Source organism: Ovis aries, chromosome 2 (assembly GCF_016772045.2).
Source record: "Ovis aries strain OAR_USU_Benz2616 breed Rambouillet chromosome 2, ARS-UI_Ramb_v3.0, whole genome shotgun sequence".
In the NCBI taxonomy this organism is placed as follows: Eukaryota; Metazoa; Chordata; class Mammalia; order Artiodactyla; family Bovidae; genus Ovis; species Ovis aries.
The window spans coordinates 36,756,072-36,772,107 of NC_056055.1; the positions used below are offsets into that span (position 1 = coordinate 36,756,072).

At 41.7% G+C, this 16,036-nt stretch overlaps 1 protein-coding gene across 2 annotated transcripts in view; it reads left to right on the forward strand.

The window, feature by feature from the left end:
* Positions 1-5,504, forward strand: part of RASEF (RAS and EF-hand domain containing) — an 85,710-nt gene extending 80,206 nt beyond the window's left edge. For both annotated transcript variants that reach the window (XM_004004118.6, XM_042244845.2), the window contains one exon: positions 3,147-5,504. In XM_004004118.6, the coding sequence (XP_004004167.2) occupies positions 3,147-3,252 (106 nt within the window). In that variant the 3' untranslated portion in view covers positions 3,253-5,504. The remainder of the gene's footprint in view (positions 1-3,146) is intronic.
* The last annotated feature ends 10,532 nt before the right edge of the window (positions 5,505-16,036 follow it).

Sequence of the window (16,036 nt, forward strand, 5' to 3'; positions counted from 1 at the left end):
CCGAGATGTGCTAGGTGTATTAAATAAATACTGGGTTTTGAAGTCAGTATAAAAATTGTAAAATACCTCATGACTATTTTTATTGGTAACATGCTGAAGTGATAGTATTGTTGTAATACCAAGTTGATTAAAATATATTAATGAAATTAATTTCACCTATTTCTCTTTACACTTTTTACCGTGGCTGCTAAAAACTTTTTAATCACATATACGAATTACATTCTATTAAATAGCACTGCTGTGCTGGGAACATGCCAGTTCCCAGGATCTGGGAACAAAGCACACAAAATGTAGTCCCCCGGGAACAATACCAACTTTTATTTTCTGAAATTACCAGGAGAGACTGGATCTCACTGGAGGGGCCTTGACTGCTCTCCCTCAGATGTTTCATGCATTTACAGTCATGGCAGGGTCTGCTGTGTGTTGCCAAGGTGCTCCTTCCTGTGGCATCTCAGCCCCTAGGACCTCTCTGCTGTTCTCTATCCAGTGAGGAGCCCTCGGCCTCTTACATGGCAGCTCAAAATGATCAGGCCTTATTAATGCCTCATGCGGAAGTGCCAGCACACCATTCCCTCACCATTCCATTGGGCTAAGCAGTTACAGAGCCGGTCCTGACCACGAGGGAGCAGCACAAGCTTCATTCACCACTAGTAGGGGAACGGCAGACACTGACAGGGAAGGTGGAATTCTCTGTGGCTGTCTTGGGGACAAGCTGTCACACACTCCACACCACATGACATTTTCATTCAGCTTGTCTAAGGTGGGACTTCAGAATGTGTGTATTACACAAGCATCCCCAGGGGTAGGAGACTTTCTTAGGGGCCATGGAGACTTCACAGGATCGTGGAGATCTTTGGTGCAGTGTTGCCTCAGTTCAGTTCAGTTCAGTTCAGTTGCTCAGTTGTGTCTGACTCTTTGCTACCCCATGAATTGCAGCACACCAGGCCTCCCTGTCTATCACCAACTCCCGGAGTTCACTCAAACTCATGTCCATCGAGTCGGTGATACCATCCAGCCCTCTCATCCTCTGTCGTCCCCTTCTTCTCCTGCCCCCAATCCCTCCCAGCATCAAAGTCTTCTCCAGTGAGTCAACTCTTCGCATGAGGTGGGCAAAGTATTGGAGTTTCAGCTTTACCATCAATCCTTCCAATGAACACCCAGGACTGATCTCCTTCAGAATGGACTGCTTGGATCTCCTTGCAGTCCAAGGGACTCAAGAGTCTTCTCCAACACCACAGTTCAAAAGCCATCAATTCTTTGGTGCTCAGCTTTCTTCACAGTCCAACTCTCACATCCATACATAACTACTGGAAAAACCATAGCCTTGACTAGATGGACCTTTGTTGGCAAAGTAATGTCTCTGCTTTTGAATATGCTATCTAGGTTGGTCATAACTTTTCTTCCAAGGAGTAAGCGTCTTTTAATTTCATGGCTGCAATCACCATCTGCAGTAATTTTGGAGCCCAAAGAAATAAAGTCTGACACTGTTTCCACTGTTTCCCCATCTGTTTGCCATGAAGTGATACGACCAGATGCCATGATCTTCGTTTTCTGAATGTTGAGCTTTAAGCCAACTTTTTCACTCTCCTCTTTCACTTTCTGCCATAAGAGTAGTGTCATCTGCATATCTGAGGTTATTGATATTTCTCCTGGCAGTCTTGATTCCAGCTTGTGTTTCTTCCAGCCCAGCGTTTCTCATGATGTACTCTGCATATAAATTAAATAAGCAGGGTGACAATATATAGCCTTGACGTACTCTTTTTCCTATTTGGAACCAGTCTGTTGTTCCATGTCCAGTTCTAACTGCTGCTTCCTGACCTGCATACAGATTTCTCAAGAGGCAGGTCAGGTGGTCTGTATTCCCATCTCTTTCAGAATTTTCCAGTTTCTTGTGATCCACACAGTCAAAGGCTTCGGCATAGTCAATAAAGCAGAAATAGATGTTTTTCTGGAACTCTCTTGCTTTTTTGATGATCCAGAAGATGTTGGCAATTTGATCTCTGGTTCCTCTGCCTTTTCTAAAACCAGCTTGAACATCTGGAAGTTCACGGTTCACATATTGCTGAAGCCTGGCTTGGAGAATTTTGAGCATTACTTTACTAGTGTGTGAGATAAGTGCAATTGTGCGGTAGTTTGAGCCTTCTTTGGCATTGCCTTTCTTTGGGATTGGAATGAAAACTGACCTTTTCCAGTCCTGTGGCCACTGCAGAGTTTTCCAAATTTGCTGGCATATTGAGTGCAGCACTTTCACAGCATCATCTCTCAGGATTTGAAATAGCTCAACTGAAATTCCATCACCTCCACTAGCTTTGTTCGTAGTGATGCTTTCTAAGGCCCACTTGACTTCACATTCTAGGATGTCTGGCTCTAGGTGAGTGATCACACCATCGTGATTATCTTGGTCATGAAGATCTTTTTTGTACAGTTCTTCTGTGTATTCTTGCCACCTCTTCTTAATATCTTCTGCTTCTGTTGGGTCCATACCATTTCTGTCCTTAATCGAGCCCATCTTTGCATGAAATATTCCTCTGTTAATTCTAAAAGTGCCTCTGTTAATTCTAAAAAAAATTTAGGAAGAGACAAAAGGATTTTTTGGATTTTAACCATCTGCTGTTATCTCCATGATCAAGTATTATTTCAAAATGGTTATAAAGCCATCATTGCTTTTGTTAATGTTAAGCATTAGCTGGGGGTGGAAGCTAGGTTCCAGAGTTGTGCGTGTGGCAGACTGTACACCATGCATAACCACAGGAGCGAGCAACAGTAGTCTGTGTGCGTGTGTGTATGCACCTGGGTATGTGTTTCTGTGTACATGCATGAGTGTGTAGCCTACTGTTCAGAATGCAGATGGCTGGAGCTCACCTGCATGGCTGCAATCCAAGTTCTGCCACTTCTTCAGCTATGTGACCTAAGGGAAATTTCTTAAGGTTTTTTGTTTGCCTTCATTTTCTCACATATAAAATGGGACACAGTAAAATCATACCTGTGAGGATTAAATGTCAACACCTACAAAGCATTTAGCACCCTGTCTGGATGGCACACAGCAAGTGCTTAGCAGTGCAATTTTATTTCTACTGAGTTGTTTATGGTTCTATTTTATACCTCAGTAATCTTCCCTGTCTGTATGTCTCTCTTTCTCTCTCCAGGGAAGTGAAAAAAAGAACTGATGAGGATGACAGCAAATCCATTACCAATCTGAGTGGCACTAGTTCCAAAAAGTCAACCCAGATGAAGAACTGTTGCAATGGTTAACTCCAAACCCTCCTCAGCCCACGAAGCCTTCATTCCCAGAGTACTGAATGTACATGACTTATTTGCTTCTTCCATGAAGTGGTACATCCTATAGACACTTGCGTGGAGAGTTACAGTGTGGGAAATCTGAACTGTGTTCTCAGTCTCTCCAGAATCTCGGCTCTTTTTTGCTGTTTCAATGAGTGATTTGGGCCCCCTGGTTAAATATGCCTGCCTTATCTTTAGAAAGTATTTTTATGCTCATATCAAAGCTATAAAAGAAATTCACTGACATAATTAGATTCATGTGGTAGATGACATTTACTTCCAATATTCAGTACTATTGGGTTGGCCACAAAGTTCGTTCGGGTTTTTCTCCATTTTATAGGAAACCCCAAACTTTTTGGTCAACCCAATAGAAAACTAGTAAAAAGGGGTTACCTTCCTACCTTTGCTGTAAACTAGCCTTCTGGTCTTGAACCTGTCACCAGCCCACATTAGATCCATTTCCTCATCTGTAAACAAGCAGCTTGGCCTTTCAGGCCTCAGCTCTCTCAGCTCTGAAGCTCTTTAAGGAGTGAGGAGGAGAGTGTGATGGCCCACGGTTTATAAGGACTCTGGTCGTTCATCTTTTTAAATATTTAAGTATCAATTTTTCTCACTTCTTATACAAGAACAGAATTTAATTGAGGAAAAAAAAAAGGTAATGTTTTATGCTCCAGTGGAGACAGAAAAATCTATTGTCTTATATATAAAGAAAACATTTGGGGGACAAAAATAGTTTGTATATTAAAGAGGGTATTTTATAATCTCAAAATACTTATAAAGACCATGGTTTGAATTCACTGCTAAAATTGTAATGAAAAATATAAAGCCACATGCTACTGAAAATACAATGCCCAAGAAAGTTGTCCTACTTCACTTAAAAAAAAAAAAAAACAGCAAGAGACTGCAGGTGCTGGTGAAAGGGAGTAATTGAGAGTGACTACTAAGGGTATATATAGTTTCTTTGGGGATGAAGAGAATGTTCTGGAATTATATTGTGCTAATGTTGCACAACTTTGTGAATATACTAAAATCCACTAAATTGTATACTTTAAATGGTGAATGTTATGGTATGTGAACTATATAGGTGTATATATATAGTTTTTAAAATATACTAGTTTAATTTATCATTTTGCCAAATGAAAATATGCAAATTCAAACCTTCCCATGGTTTAAGAGCATAATCTCTTTTCTATAACAGATGCCCTAACACCTTGGCTGCCAGCATTCACATCCTTAAATAATGAACAGTGAAATAAATGTTATGTGTAGTTTTGAAAAATCATCTTTTGAAGAGGAATTGTGGTTAGGGTACAGGTGAGTCAGTCCTTTGTCTGAGGTAACTCGGGACTCATCCTCACCAATAGCCTCAGGGGTCTTGCTCTCCTAAGAAGCTGTGCTGCCTCTCAGACTTCCCCACTGAAATGTCTCCAAGAGCCGAAGGAGTCAATACCTGACCCCAGGGTGGGTCAGCGAGGCATGGTCTTTGGTTTCAATTTTCAGTGGCCAGAACCAACTAAGTTATTCCCAACCAGAGACTTGAACTTAATGTGATTCATAGGTCCAGGCCCCAAGTAGCCTGCTGAAAAAAATAATAGGTCTTATTTATTGTACTATGTGAGCTAAAAACATCCCTCTTATAGAATTAAAACAACTCTACTTATAATTTTTATGATCAGACCTTAAATTCTCCAAGGTTTTTGGTCTTTTTTTTAATGAAAATTGGGCAGTATGTTAACACAGCTTATAAATAGCCACAACATCCATTTAGCTTTTCAAAGTGTGCCTTCTCTCTACTGGTGAGATCTAGTTCAGTTTTGTTCTTTTTCACTGGGAAGTTGGTTCTGTCTTCAACAACTCTACCATGGATTCCTGTTTCCTGTTTTTTTGGTCCCAGAGGGGAAAAAAAAAGTTTACATTTTTTACTAAAAAGAAATACCTTGCTGGTGGGGAACTGTCAAACTGATTCAGGGAGGGATGGTTATTTTTGTGCCATGGTGCGATGAAAATTTTACCACTGCTGTTTGCCTCAGTGGCATCTGTGGAGCCCAGGTTAGAACAGACCTAACAGACCTGTGTGTTGCTATATGGTATTCAAGTTTAGGAGTTTGGTGCAGTTGCACAAAACTGTGTTAGTATACATGTTACTGTGTTATCTTTATTTATTTTCCCCCCAGTGTCTATATTTGTCTTACAATATGTATATAATAGTATATACCTTTGATACAGAAGTATTATCTTGGTCTTTGCTTCTGGACTATATGGGCAGTAACCCAAACTGATTAGATTACATAGGTGCCTATGATAAATGAAGCAAACATCTTTAACTATCTTAACGTGGATAAATATTTTTGCAACAAAATTCAAATTAGACTTACAACTTTCAACTTAGACTTACAGCTCTGGTTAGCTATCCTATTTAAAGAAAAGCTACTGCTAGCTCTTTCACTGCCCTGCTAGGAAACTACGTTTATTACCAACATTTGATTTTATGAAGCTGTTCCCAAATTTAGAGGGGTTTTTTGGTAATAACAAAAACAGCTAGTGTTTTTAACTTGAACTTAATTTGTTACTCTACTCATCTTGTCTCAATTACTCCTTGTAGAGATTTTAAAATCACAATTACACTACACTCTTTTTTATGTATCCTGACACACTGGGTATTATTTTAGTTTCGACATGAAAAGAACACTGGCTATAGAGACATTTTTCCCTGTTAACTTTTAGCCTCATGCATTTTCATAATTTATTTTTTTCTACTTGCTGCTTTATATGACATATGTGACATCTGATTATTTAATACTAAATGTGATTTGCATAAGGCCCAAACCACACAACCCTCCTGCTGAAGATAAAATTGAGCTTAAAGATTTATATTCATATTTGTACAGTGATTAGCTTCAGAGTCATGGTTTTTGTGGGCTTTTATTATATGTATGTGTAAGAAATTTCATACATATATATTAAGAAGACCTCTAAGTAATGAAATAATTATTTTATTATTTTGATTTACATGGTTTACATTTTCATAATATTGGCTGTATTTCATTTATACTGTTTCTCTTCAAACCACTAATAATTATCCTATAATGTGTAATTTATGGTAGTACAAATGTCTAAGAATACATTATGTTTTCTGCATCATAAATTCAGTTAAAAAAAAAAAACACTTGCTTTGGTCTTCTTGTATTTCCTCCAGCTTTGCTGCAGGCATTGCTGAATTAATTTTAGTTCTAGGATGTGCCTACATGAAACTGCGCCTCTAAAACCCTGGCCCAGGCAGCTAGCTGGGGAAGAAAAGGGTGGTGTGTGGTACCGTGGCACATCTCGTCCTCTCGACCAGCGGGGCTACAGGTTGACTAGCTTTGGGGTGTGATATCCAGGAGTAGTGAGGCTTTCGTAGAAAACTGGCAGGACATACTCTGGCCATTCTCATGACCTTGGGTTAGCCCCTTCTCTGACACCCCTCTATACACCTGCCAACAACACCCTGCCTAGCTAACTCCTGCTTCTCCTTCTAAACATCACTTCCTTCAGGAAGTTTCCCTGCTCATCCTGGTTTGGATCCGGCTGCCTGCTCTCACTTGTTTAGTACCCTTTCTAACTGGTCAGCATCCTTACTGACCTCATACTTGTTTAACTAGACATATTCTTTGAGCTTTATCCCAGTTGTTTGCTGCTGCCTCCCCTCTGCTATACACAGTGCTCGAATGGGTGATCAAAGAAAACTGTTTAAATAAGGCAGGCTTTGCAGAGTTTCTGCAGACACACATACACAGAGACATACACACACAACAGAATAACAGGCAGTACATTGTAGTGGCCACAGGTCTGAGCTCTGTAGCCAGCCGGCTTGGGTTTGAACCTTGCCTCATGAACCTTCTAGTCAGTAACTGTGAATAAGGAGCTTATTTAACCTTTGTGTAACCCCAGCTTCTTCACTGGTAAAACAGAGATGATAACAGTACCTTTTTCATGGAGTGGTTATGAGGACTAAATAAGTGTATGTAAGGAAAGTGCTGAGAACAGTACCTGGCACTTTGATCAGTTTAGTTCAATCGCTCAGTCATGTCCAACTCTTTGTGACCCCATGGACTGCAACACCTCAGGCTTCCCTGTCCTTCACAGTCTCCCGGAGCTTGCTGAAACTCATGTCCATTCAGTGGTGTCGTCCAACCATCTCATCCTCTGTCGTCCCCTTCTGCCTTCAATTTTTAGCAACATCAGGGTCTTTTCCAGTGAGTCGGCTCTTCGCATCAGATGGCCAAAGTATTGGAGCTTTAGCTTCAGCATCAGTCCTTCCAGTGAATATTCAGGGTTGGTTTCCTTTAGGATTGACTGGTTTGATCTCCTTGCAGTCCAAAGAACTCTCAGGAGTCTTCTCCAACACCACAGCAAAAGCATCAATTCTTAGGTGCTCAGCCTTCTTTATGGTCCAACTCTCACATCCATACATGACTACTGGAAAAACTATAGCTTTAACTAGATGGACCTCTGTTGGCAAAGTGATGTCTGTGTTTTTTAATATGCTATCTAGGTTTGTCATAGCTTTTCTTCCAAGGAGCAAGCATCTTTTAATTTCATGGCTGCGGTGATTTTGGAGCCCAAGAAAATTAAGTCTGTCACTGTTTCCATTGTTTCCCCATCTGTTGCCATAAAGTGATGGGACCAGATGCCATGATCTTAGTTTTTTGAATGTTGAGTTTTAAGCCAGCTTTTTCACTCTCCTCTTTCACTTCATCAGGAGGCTCTTTAGTTCCTCTTAGCTTTCTGCCATAAAGGTGGTGTAGATTAATTTTTGTCCTTTTGATTACTGTGTATCTCAGCATGTTCCTCTTAGGGTTTAACCTGCCTGGGACTCTCTGTGCTTGGAGAGCAACATAGACTTGGTTGACTATTTCCCATATTAGGATTTTCAGCTATTATCTCTTCAAATATTTTCTCAGGTCCTTTTTTCTCCTTATGGGACCCTCTATAATGCTAATATTGGTGAGTTTAATGTTGTCACAGAGGGGTCTTACACAGTCTTCGTTTTATTTCATTCTTTTTTTTATAGTCTCTTCTGTCGCAGTGATTTCCACCATTTTGTCCTCCAGGTCATTTATCCATTCTGCCTCAGTTATTGTGCTATTGATTACTTCTAGTATATTCATTTCATCTCTCCTTGTTCTTTAGTTCTTCTAGGTCTTTGGTAAACATTTCTTGCATCTTCTCCATTCTGTTTCCAAGATCCTGGATCAGCTTCACTATCATCATTCTGAATTCTTTTTCTGGAAGCTTGCCTGTCTCCACTTCATTTAGTTGTTTTTCTTGTGGCTTCATCTGGGACATAACCTTCTGCTTTTTCTTCCTGATTAACTTTCTTTAATGTGGTTTTGGTTCTAGCCGCTTCTTCTGTCTGCCCTTTGGTGGATGAGGCTAAGAAGCTTGTGTAAGCTTCCTGATGGGAGGGACTAGAGGTGAGTACTGGGTCTTGCTCTAGTAGGCAGGGCCATGCTCAGTAAAGCTTTAACCCAATTATCTGCTGATGGGTTGCACTCTCTCCTTGTTAGTTGTTTAGCCTGAGGCAACCCAGCCCTAGCATCTGTGGGCTCTATGATAGGGTTATTGATGACCTCATGCCAAGGGGCACCTTCCAGGACTGCTGCTACCAGTGCCCCTGTCCCCAAGGTGAGCCACTGCTGACCCACACCTCCACAGGAGACGTTCCAACTCCAGCAGGCAGGTCTGGCTCAGTCTCCTGTGGGGTCAGTGCTTCTTTCCCCTGGGTCTTGGTGCGGACAAGATTTTGTTTGTACCCTCCAAGACTGGAGTCTCTGTGTTACCCAGTCCTGTGGAAGTCCTATAATCAAATCCCACTGGCCCTCAAGGTTAGATTCCCTAGGGATTCCCAGTCTCTTTGCCAGATTCCCAAGCTGGGAAGCCTGACACGGGGCTCAGAACCTTCACAACAGTGGGAGAACTTCTTTGCTATTATTGTTCTCCAGTTTGCGGGTTGCCCACCTGCCAGGTATGGGATTTGATTTTATTTGGTTGTACCCCTCCATCATCTTATTACCGCTTCTTTGTCTTTAGATGTGGTGTTTTTTTGTTTTTGTTTTTGTTTTTTTGGTGGATTCCAGTGTCTTCCTATGGAGAAGGCAATGGCACCCTACTCTAGTACTCTTGCCTGGAAAATCCCATGGATGGAGGAGCCTGGTGGGCTGCAGTCCCATGAGGTAGCTGAGAGTTGGACATGACTGAGCGACTTCACTTTCACTTTTCACTTTCACGCATTGGAGAGGGAAATGGCAACCCATTCCAGTGTTCTTGCCTGGAGAATCCCAGGCATGGGGGAGCCTGGTGGGCTGCCGTCTATGGGGTCACACAGAGTCAGACACGACTGAAGTGACTTAGCAGCAGCAGTGACTTCCTATTGATAGTTGTTCAACAGCTAGTTGTGATTTTGGTTGCTCTCACAGAAGATGAGTGTATGTCTTTCTACTTTCATCTTGAACCAGAACCATAAAAGAGAAGTAAATCTTTTGAGAGAAAAAATGAGGGCCTGAAAACTAGAATGGAATCCTTGTAAGTGCAGACCCTCCATTTATTAAGGGGTGACTGGATGAAGTAGTTAAAAGGAAGAAGAGCTCCAACTGGGATTTCATATCTACATGACAGTAAAAATGATGGTGGGTACTAGGATTATTTAAATAGAAACCAACCTTTATGTTTATATACTGTGCTGCCTCTTGACAAGGATTTCCAGCGTATATATCCGAAAGTCCACAGGATAGGAATGAATCGCCAACAAAGCATATTTTGCAAGCCTTAATATAATATCTTTTCTTTCCAGATCTAGACAGTAAGATGTTTTCATAGCTGAAAATAGGAAATAGGCACAAATCCTTGCTTCAACTTGAAAATATGGAGTAAGATAAATTTTTAAGTGCCAAACTTAGGAATAACTATCCAGTTCTAACTTTTCATCTGCATTTGTTTATCAGGTTTATTTGAGAATCTATATTTCTTAAATGTCCATAGAGTGGGAATTTAGTTCTAAGGACCTTTAACTTGTGACCTCTCAGGCTGACAGTTCAGGAACCACATTTCTTGGCATTTGGCATACATTTTTATAGAGTCCTTGACTGTCTTTAGGATTTTGACTTTCTGAAAATTTTTCAATTTCAGTTTTCTGGTACATCTTCCCATTGATGTAAAGCAGGGTAGAACTCAAGAGCTGGATAAACATCTCTTCAACGGGAGTTTTATGAGTTCCAGTGTAGTTTTAGGAGTCAAATTAATGCTCTTTAATTCGTCACAAATCTATTCTTGATCAGTCATTTCAGAAACAAATACATTTACTCTTAGATGAAATCTAAAAATTTCTTAACACGACCTCTCAGGCCCTCTGTGATCTGGCTTCTAGTTGTTCTCTCACTAATTCAGTTGTTTTTACTGAGCCTGACTGTGTCATGGGTGCAATTCTAGACCCGGGGGGCGGCACAGTAAGACAGATCTTAAGCAGACTATATTCTGGTAGGGGTTGACAACAAACTTCATAAACAAAGAAGATCCACATTTTGCCTCCTCCCCACCTTTCTCCACCCCAAAGCCCCCAATCAGGCACAGGAAAACTTTGTTCCTGTCAAGCCTTGTTCTCTCTCCTCCAGCCCTTTACTCAGCTCCACTTTCTGCATGGAACACCACTCTGTCTGTTCTCGGCATCAGCCTGCCCACCTCCTCTCTGTCCTGTAAGGCTCAATTCAGAGACTCCCAGCAGCTATGCCCAGCCCTGGGATCTGAGCTAGGGCCTCTCCCCCTATGATTTCTATCCCAGTGCCCATCACAGCGCCTGGTCAGACAGCATGTGATGAGCAGGTTACCTGTGTACCTGACATGCTGGATGACTTCTGTCTCCTACAGCCCTTTAGAATTTACTGAGTAGGGGTAAAGATTTCCCCACCCTCAGTGCACACTTCAGCAGCCTCATGACTTCATATTCCTCTGGATCAAGGTCTCAAGGGCTTTTTATGTCACAGACTCCACTGAAGCTCAGGATCCCCTTGGCATAATGTTTTTAAATGCATAAAATAAAACAGATAAGATTATTTAGGAAGCCAATGATATTGAAAGATTATTCCCAAGATATTTAAAATGTTGTGGGGAATTCCCTGGCTGTCCAGTGATTAGAACTCTGTGCTAGGGCCTGGGTTCAATCCCCGGTCAGGGAACTAAAATCCCACAAGCCTCATGACATGGCCAAAAAAAAAAATGAATGAAAAGAATGAAACAAGTTCAAAGAAATAGTTTTTTAAATAAAAATGTTGTGATATTTGACATTACCAAAATGAAAGTTGCTCAGTTGTGCCCAACTCTTTGTGACCCCATAGACTATACGGTAGATGGAATTCTCCAGGCCAGAATACTGGAGTGGGCATCCTTTCCCTTCTCCAGGGGATCTTCCCAACACAGGGATTGAACCCAGGTCTCCCACATTGCAGGCAGATTCTTTACCAGCTGAGCCACCAGGGAAGCCCAAGAATACTGGAGTGGGTAGCCCATCCCTTCCAACAGATCTTCCCAACCCAGGAATCGAACCAAGGTCTCCTGCGTTGCAGGCAGATTCTTTACCAACTGAGCTATCAGGTATTGATGCTGCTTTATTGGCACATTAAATTACAAGAACTGATGGTACATGTATTAACAACTATAATTTTGACATCATGATGAAGGTAAATGGTATTCTGAGACATCTGCAAAGAATCTAATGTAAATTATAAATATCTGTGATTTCTATTGGTGATACAGTCACAGATACCAATAATCCTCCTAGAGTTTGGTGCTAGCATTTTATACTAAATGAAATGCTAAATTCCAGTTAGTTTAGTAAATAAATAAATAAACATTATTTTTTCCCATTCAACGTAGAAATACAGATTTTTTACCCATAGACCCAGTGGGTCCAAGGCCCCAAGTAAAAACCCCTGCCCTGGGTGAGAAGTTGCAACCATAGACTATTTAGAAGAGAATTCTCACACAGTAATCAAAACTCAAAGCTGGACAGAGCAGTATCAGTCCTCTCCCTGATCCAGTTCAGGCCTGCTTCTGCCTGGAAGCTTGCTGTGGGAAGGGGGCCTTGGTTCCCCTGCTCTGTCCTGCACCCCTGACTACCACTTACTGCTGATATACTCCCCTCCAGGCTCCAAGCAGGGGAGCATGATACCAACATTATAAATTCCGTTTACATGTGAGCAGGTCAAATCTCACAGAAGAAAAAGAATGTATGTAGCCAATTGTTCTTGACCATCAAGTGTACTGAAGTTTAAGGATAAAATGTTGTCCTTGCAGGAATTTGTTGTAGTCTACCTCTTGCCTTTATAGCTGCAGCTCTGTGGAGGAAGGAGAGAGTGGGATGAATTGAGAAAGCAGCAATGACATATACTACCATGTATAAAATAGATAACTAGTGGGAAGCTACTATATAACACAGAAGCCCAGCCTGGTGCTCTGTGACAACCTAGAGGGGTGAGATGGGATGGGAAGGAGGCTCAAGAGGGAGGGGATATACATATAATTACGACTGATTCACGTTGTTGTATGGCAAAAGCCAACACAACACTGTAAAGCAGTTACCCTCTAATTAAAAAATTAAATATTACAAATAGAGTACAACTAAAATAGAACTGCAGCTCTGAAGCAAATCTGATTTAATCTATCTTATAGTCATGAACATGAGCTGAGAAAGTTAAGAAAGGTATAAAGATTGGGGATAACTGAGTTGAGAAGCAGAAATATTGAATGTTTTCTGGGGTATGATGGCAATCATTTTTCCCCTCTAAAACTCCACTGAAACTAGAGTCAAATGCATTTTTCTTTTAAAGAATCAGAGCCAGAAAGGCAGAACAGGGACAAAATTATGAATCTGGAAAGTAGCTGGAAAACCTAAGAAGGCTGAATCCTAAGCTAGTAGTGTCGGGAAACTGAGCAATCTAGGTTTACACTGCACATTTCCCAACAGACTCAGGAACTGGCAGAAGCAAGTACCTCTGGAACTAGGGGTAGGGGTATAAGGGAAGGTGGGGTGAAAGCAATTTGAGAAGCAGTTTCATCCTTAAGTATTGTTCTCTCATGCTATACCATTACTACTCTGACCTAAGTATGGAGATCTATTTTCTGCAGTAAAACAAGGATGCTAGATTGAGGGCTATACAAGGCATGGTTGAGTGTGCTGCTGCTGCTGCTGCTGCTGCTGCTGCTAAATCACTTCAGTCATGTCCAACTCTGTGCGACCCCATAGATGGCAGCCCACCAGGCTCCCCTGTCCCTGGGATTCTCCAGGCAAGAACACTGGAGTGGGTTGCCATTTCCTTCTCCAATGCATGAAAGTGAAAAGTGAAAGGGAAGTCGCTCAGTCGTGTCCAACTCTTAGCGACCCCATGGACTGCAGCCTACCAGGCTCCTCCGTCCATGGGATTTTCCAGGCAGGAGTACTGGAGTGGGGTGCCATTGCCTTCTACGTTGATTGTGCTGGTACTATTCAAAAAGCAGGGGAGTTAAATGACATGTCATCTGAGTGCTCAGTGCTAAAAGCTATTACTACCCACTCAGCTTTCAGGACACTGATGCCTTTATCTTTCAGAGACTGAAAGACTTTCCCCTGGAATACTGACCAGATAAGAGGAAAGACCTTTACAAGAAATGTACCCTGCCCCCATCACCCTACTGAAAGTTCAAAATTGGTAAATAGCTCCCATCACTTGAGCTTTCAATTAGGATGTTAGCTCCTCTGAACAATCGAAGGATCACTGGATTTTTATGGAAAGGCTCTAACATGGAAAATGGAGACCAAATAAAACAGGAAAATTTCAACTTGGGGAAATAGAGCTTATGCAGAGGAAAAAAATCTTTCATTAATATATCTTGAGAGACAGACAAAACTGCTGTAGCCATGAAACAAGAACAAGATAGTATCAATAAGGAACATTCATAGAGCAAAAAATAAGATCTTAGAAATGAAAAACATGACAGCGGAATTTTTTTAAAAGTAAATAATATAGAGTTTTGAAGACAGATTTGAGGAGTCTTCCAGAAAGAAAAGCGCAAGGAAAGAGAAACCAGGAGAGGAAGGGGAAGTATAATAGCCAAAAATAGCTGTTCCAGAAAGAAACAACAGGGAAAGCAGGATAACATAATCGATCAGTAGTCACGTACAGATGTGAGAGTTGGACCATAAAGAAGGCTGAGCACCAAAGAACTGATGCTTTTGAACTGTGGTGCTGAAGAGGACTCTTGAGAGTCCCTTGGACTGCAAGGAGGTCAAACCAATCAATCCTAAAGGAAATAAACCCTGAATATTCATTGAAAGGACTGATGCTGAAGTTAATGCTAAGAGCCAACTCATTGGAAAAGACCCTGATTCTGGGAAGGATTAAGAGCAGGAAGAGAAGGGGACAAGAGGATAAGATGGTTGGATGGCACTATCGATTCAATGGACATGAGTCTGAGAAAACTCTGGGAGACTGTGAGGGACAGGGAAGCCTGGTGTGCTGCAGTCCAGGGGGTCTCCTGGTTTCTCTTTCTTTGAACTTTTCTTTATGGAAGACTCCTCAAATCTATCTTCAAAAATCTATATTGTTTACTTTTTTAAAAAAAATCTGCTGTCATGTCTTTCAATTCTAAGAGTCAGACATGACTGAGGGACTGAACAACAGTATAATCAAATGTCAAAGGCAAATGGTAGAATCTCTCCTCTCTGCCCCTATTGGTTACGGGTTACATATTTCTGGGCTTCCCAGGTAATGCAGTGGTAAAGAACCTGTCTGCCAATGCAGGAGATACAGGAGACGCAGTTTCAATCCCTGGGTCAGGAAGATCCCATGGAGGAGAGCATGGCAATCCACTCCAGGATTCTTGCCTGGAGAACCCCATGGACAGAGAAGCCTGGCAGGCTACAGTCCATGAGGTTACAAAGAGTTGGACGTGACTGAAGCAACTTAGCATGCACGCACACACCTGGGAGGCTGCTGGAGCTCTCTTGCCTGTATCCCACTCCCAGTGCCTATCAGCTGCATGGAATGAATGATACCTGGAGTGAAGATCATGGACATGGGAAATAGTCCACAGAAGCAGGACATGGGAAGGGGCTGGACCCTTCCCTTATGGGTAGGCAGGAAGAGAAACAGAAAGAGAGATCATGTAGATGGGGGTCTGAGTACCTGGGATAGAAACTGACATGTTCCTGAAGAGGGCATGATAAGAGAAAAGGATGGTTTGCTATCTAAAACCAGCAAAAGAACCTTGGTTCAAAAGAACCTTGAACCAGAAAGCCACCTCAAGGTCCTCCTTTTGGAAGAAGAAGGTAAGTAAATCTCAGCTTCAGTGTTTGCCCACAGTGTAATAAAGAGCAGTGAGTTTAGCACTGAAGCTTCTGGGAGAGTACCACAAACACAAGATTTTCTTTTTTTTTATTTTTATTTTTACCTTATTTTGCTTTACAATACTGTATTGGTTTTGCCATACATTGACACGCCACGGGTGTACATGAGTTCCCAATCCTGAACCCACCTCCCACCCCATATCATCTCTCTGGATCATCCCCGTGCACCAGCCCCAAGCATCCTGTATCCTGTATCGAACATAGACTGGCGATTCGTTTCTTACATGATAGTATACATGTTTCAATGCCATTCTCCCAAATCATCCCACCCTCTCCCTCTGAGTCCAAAAGTCCGTTCTATACATCTGTGTCTCTTTTGCTGTCTCACATACAGGGTTATCA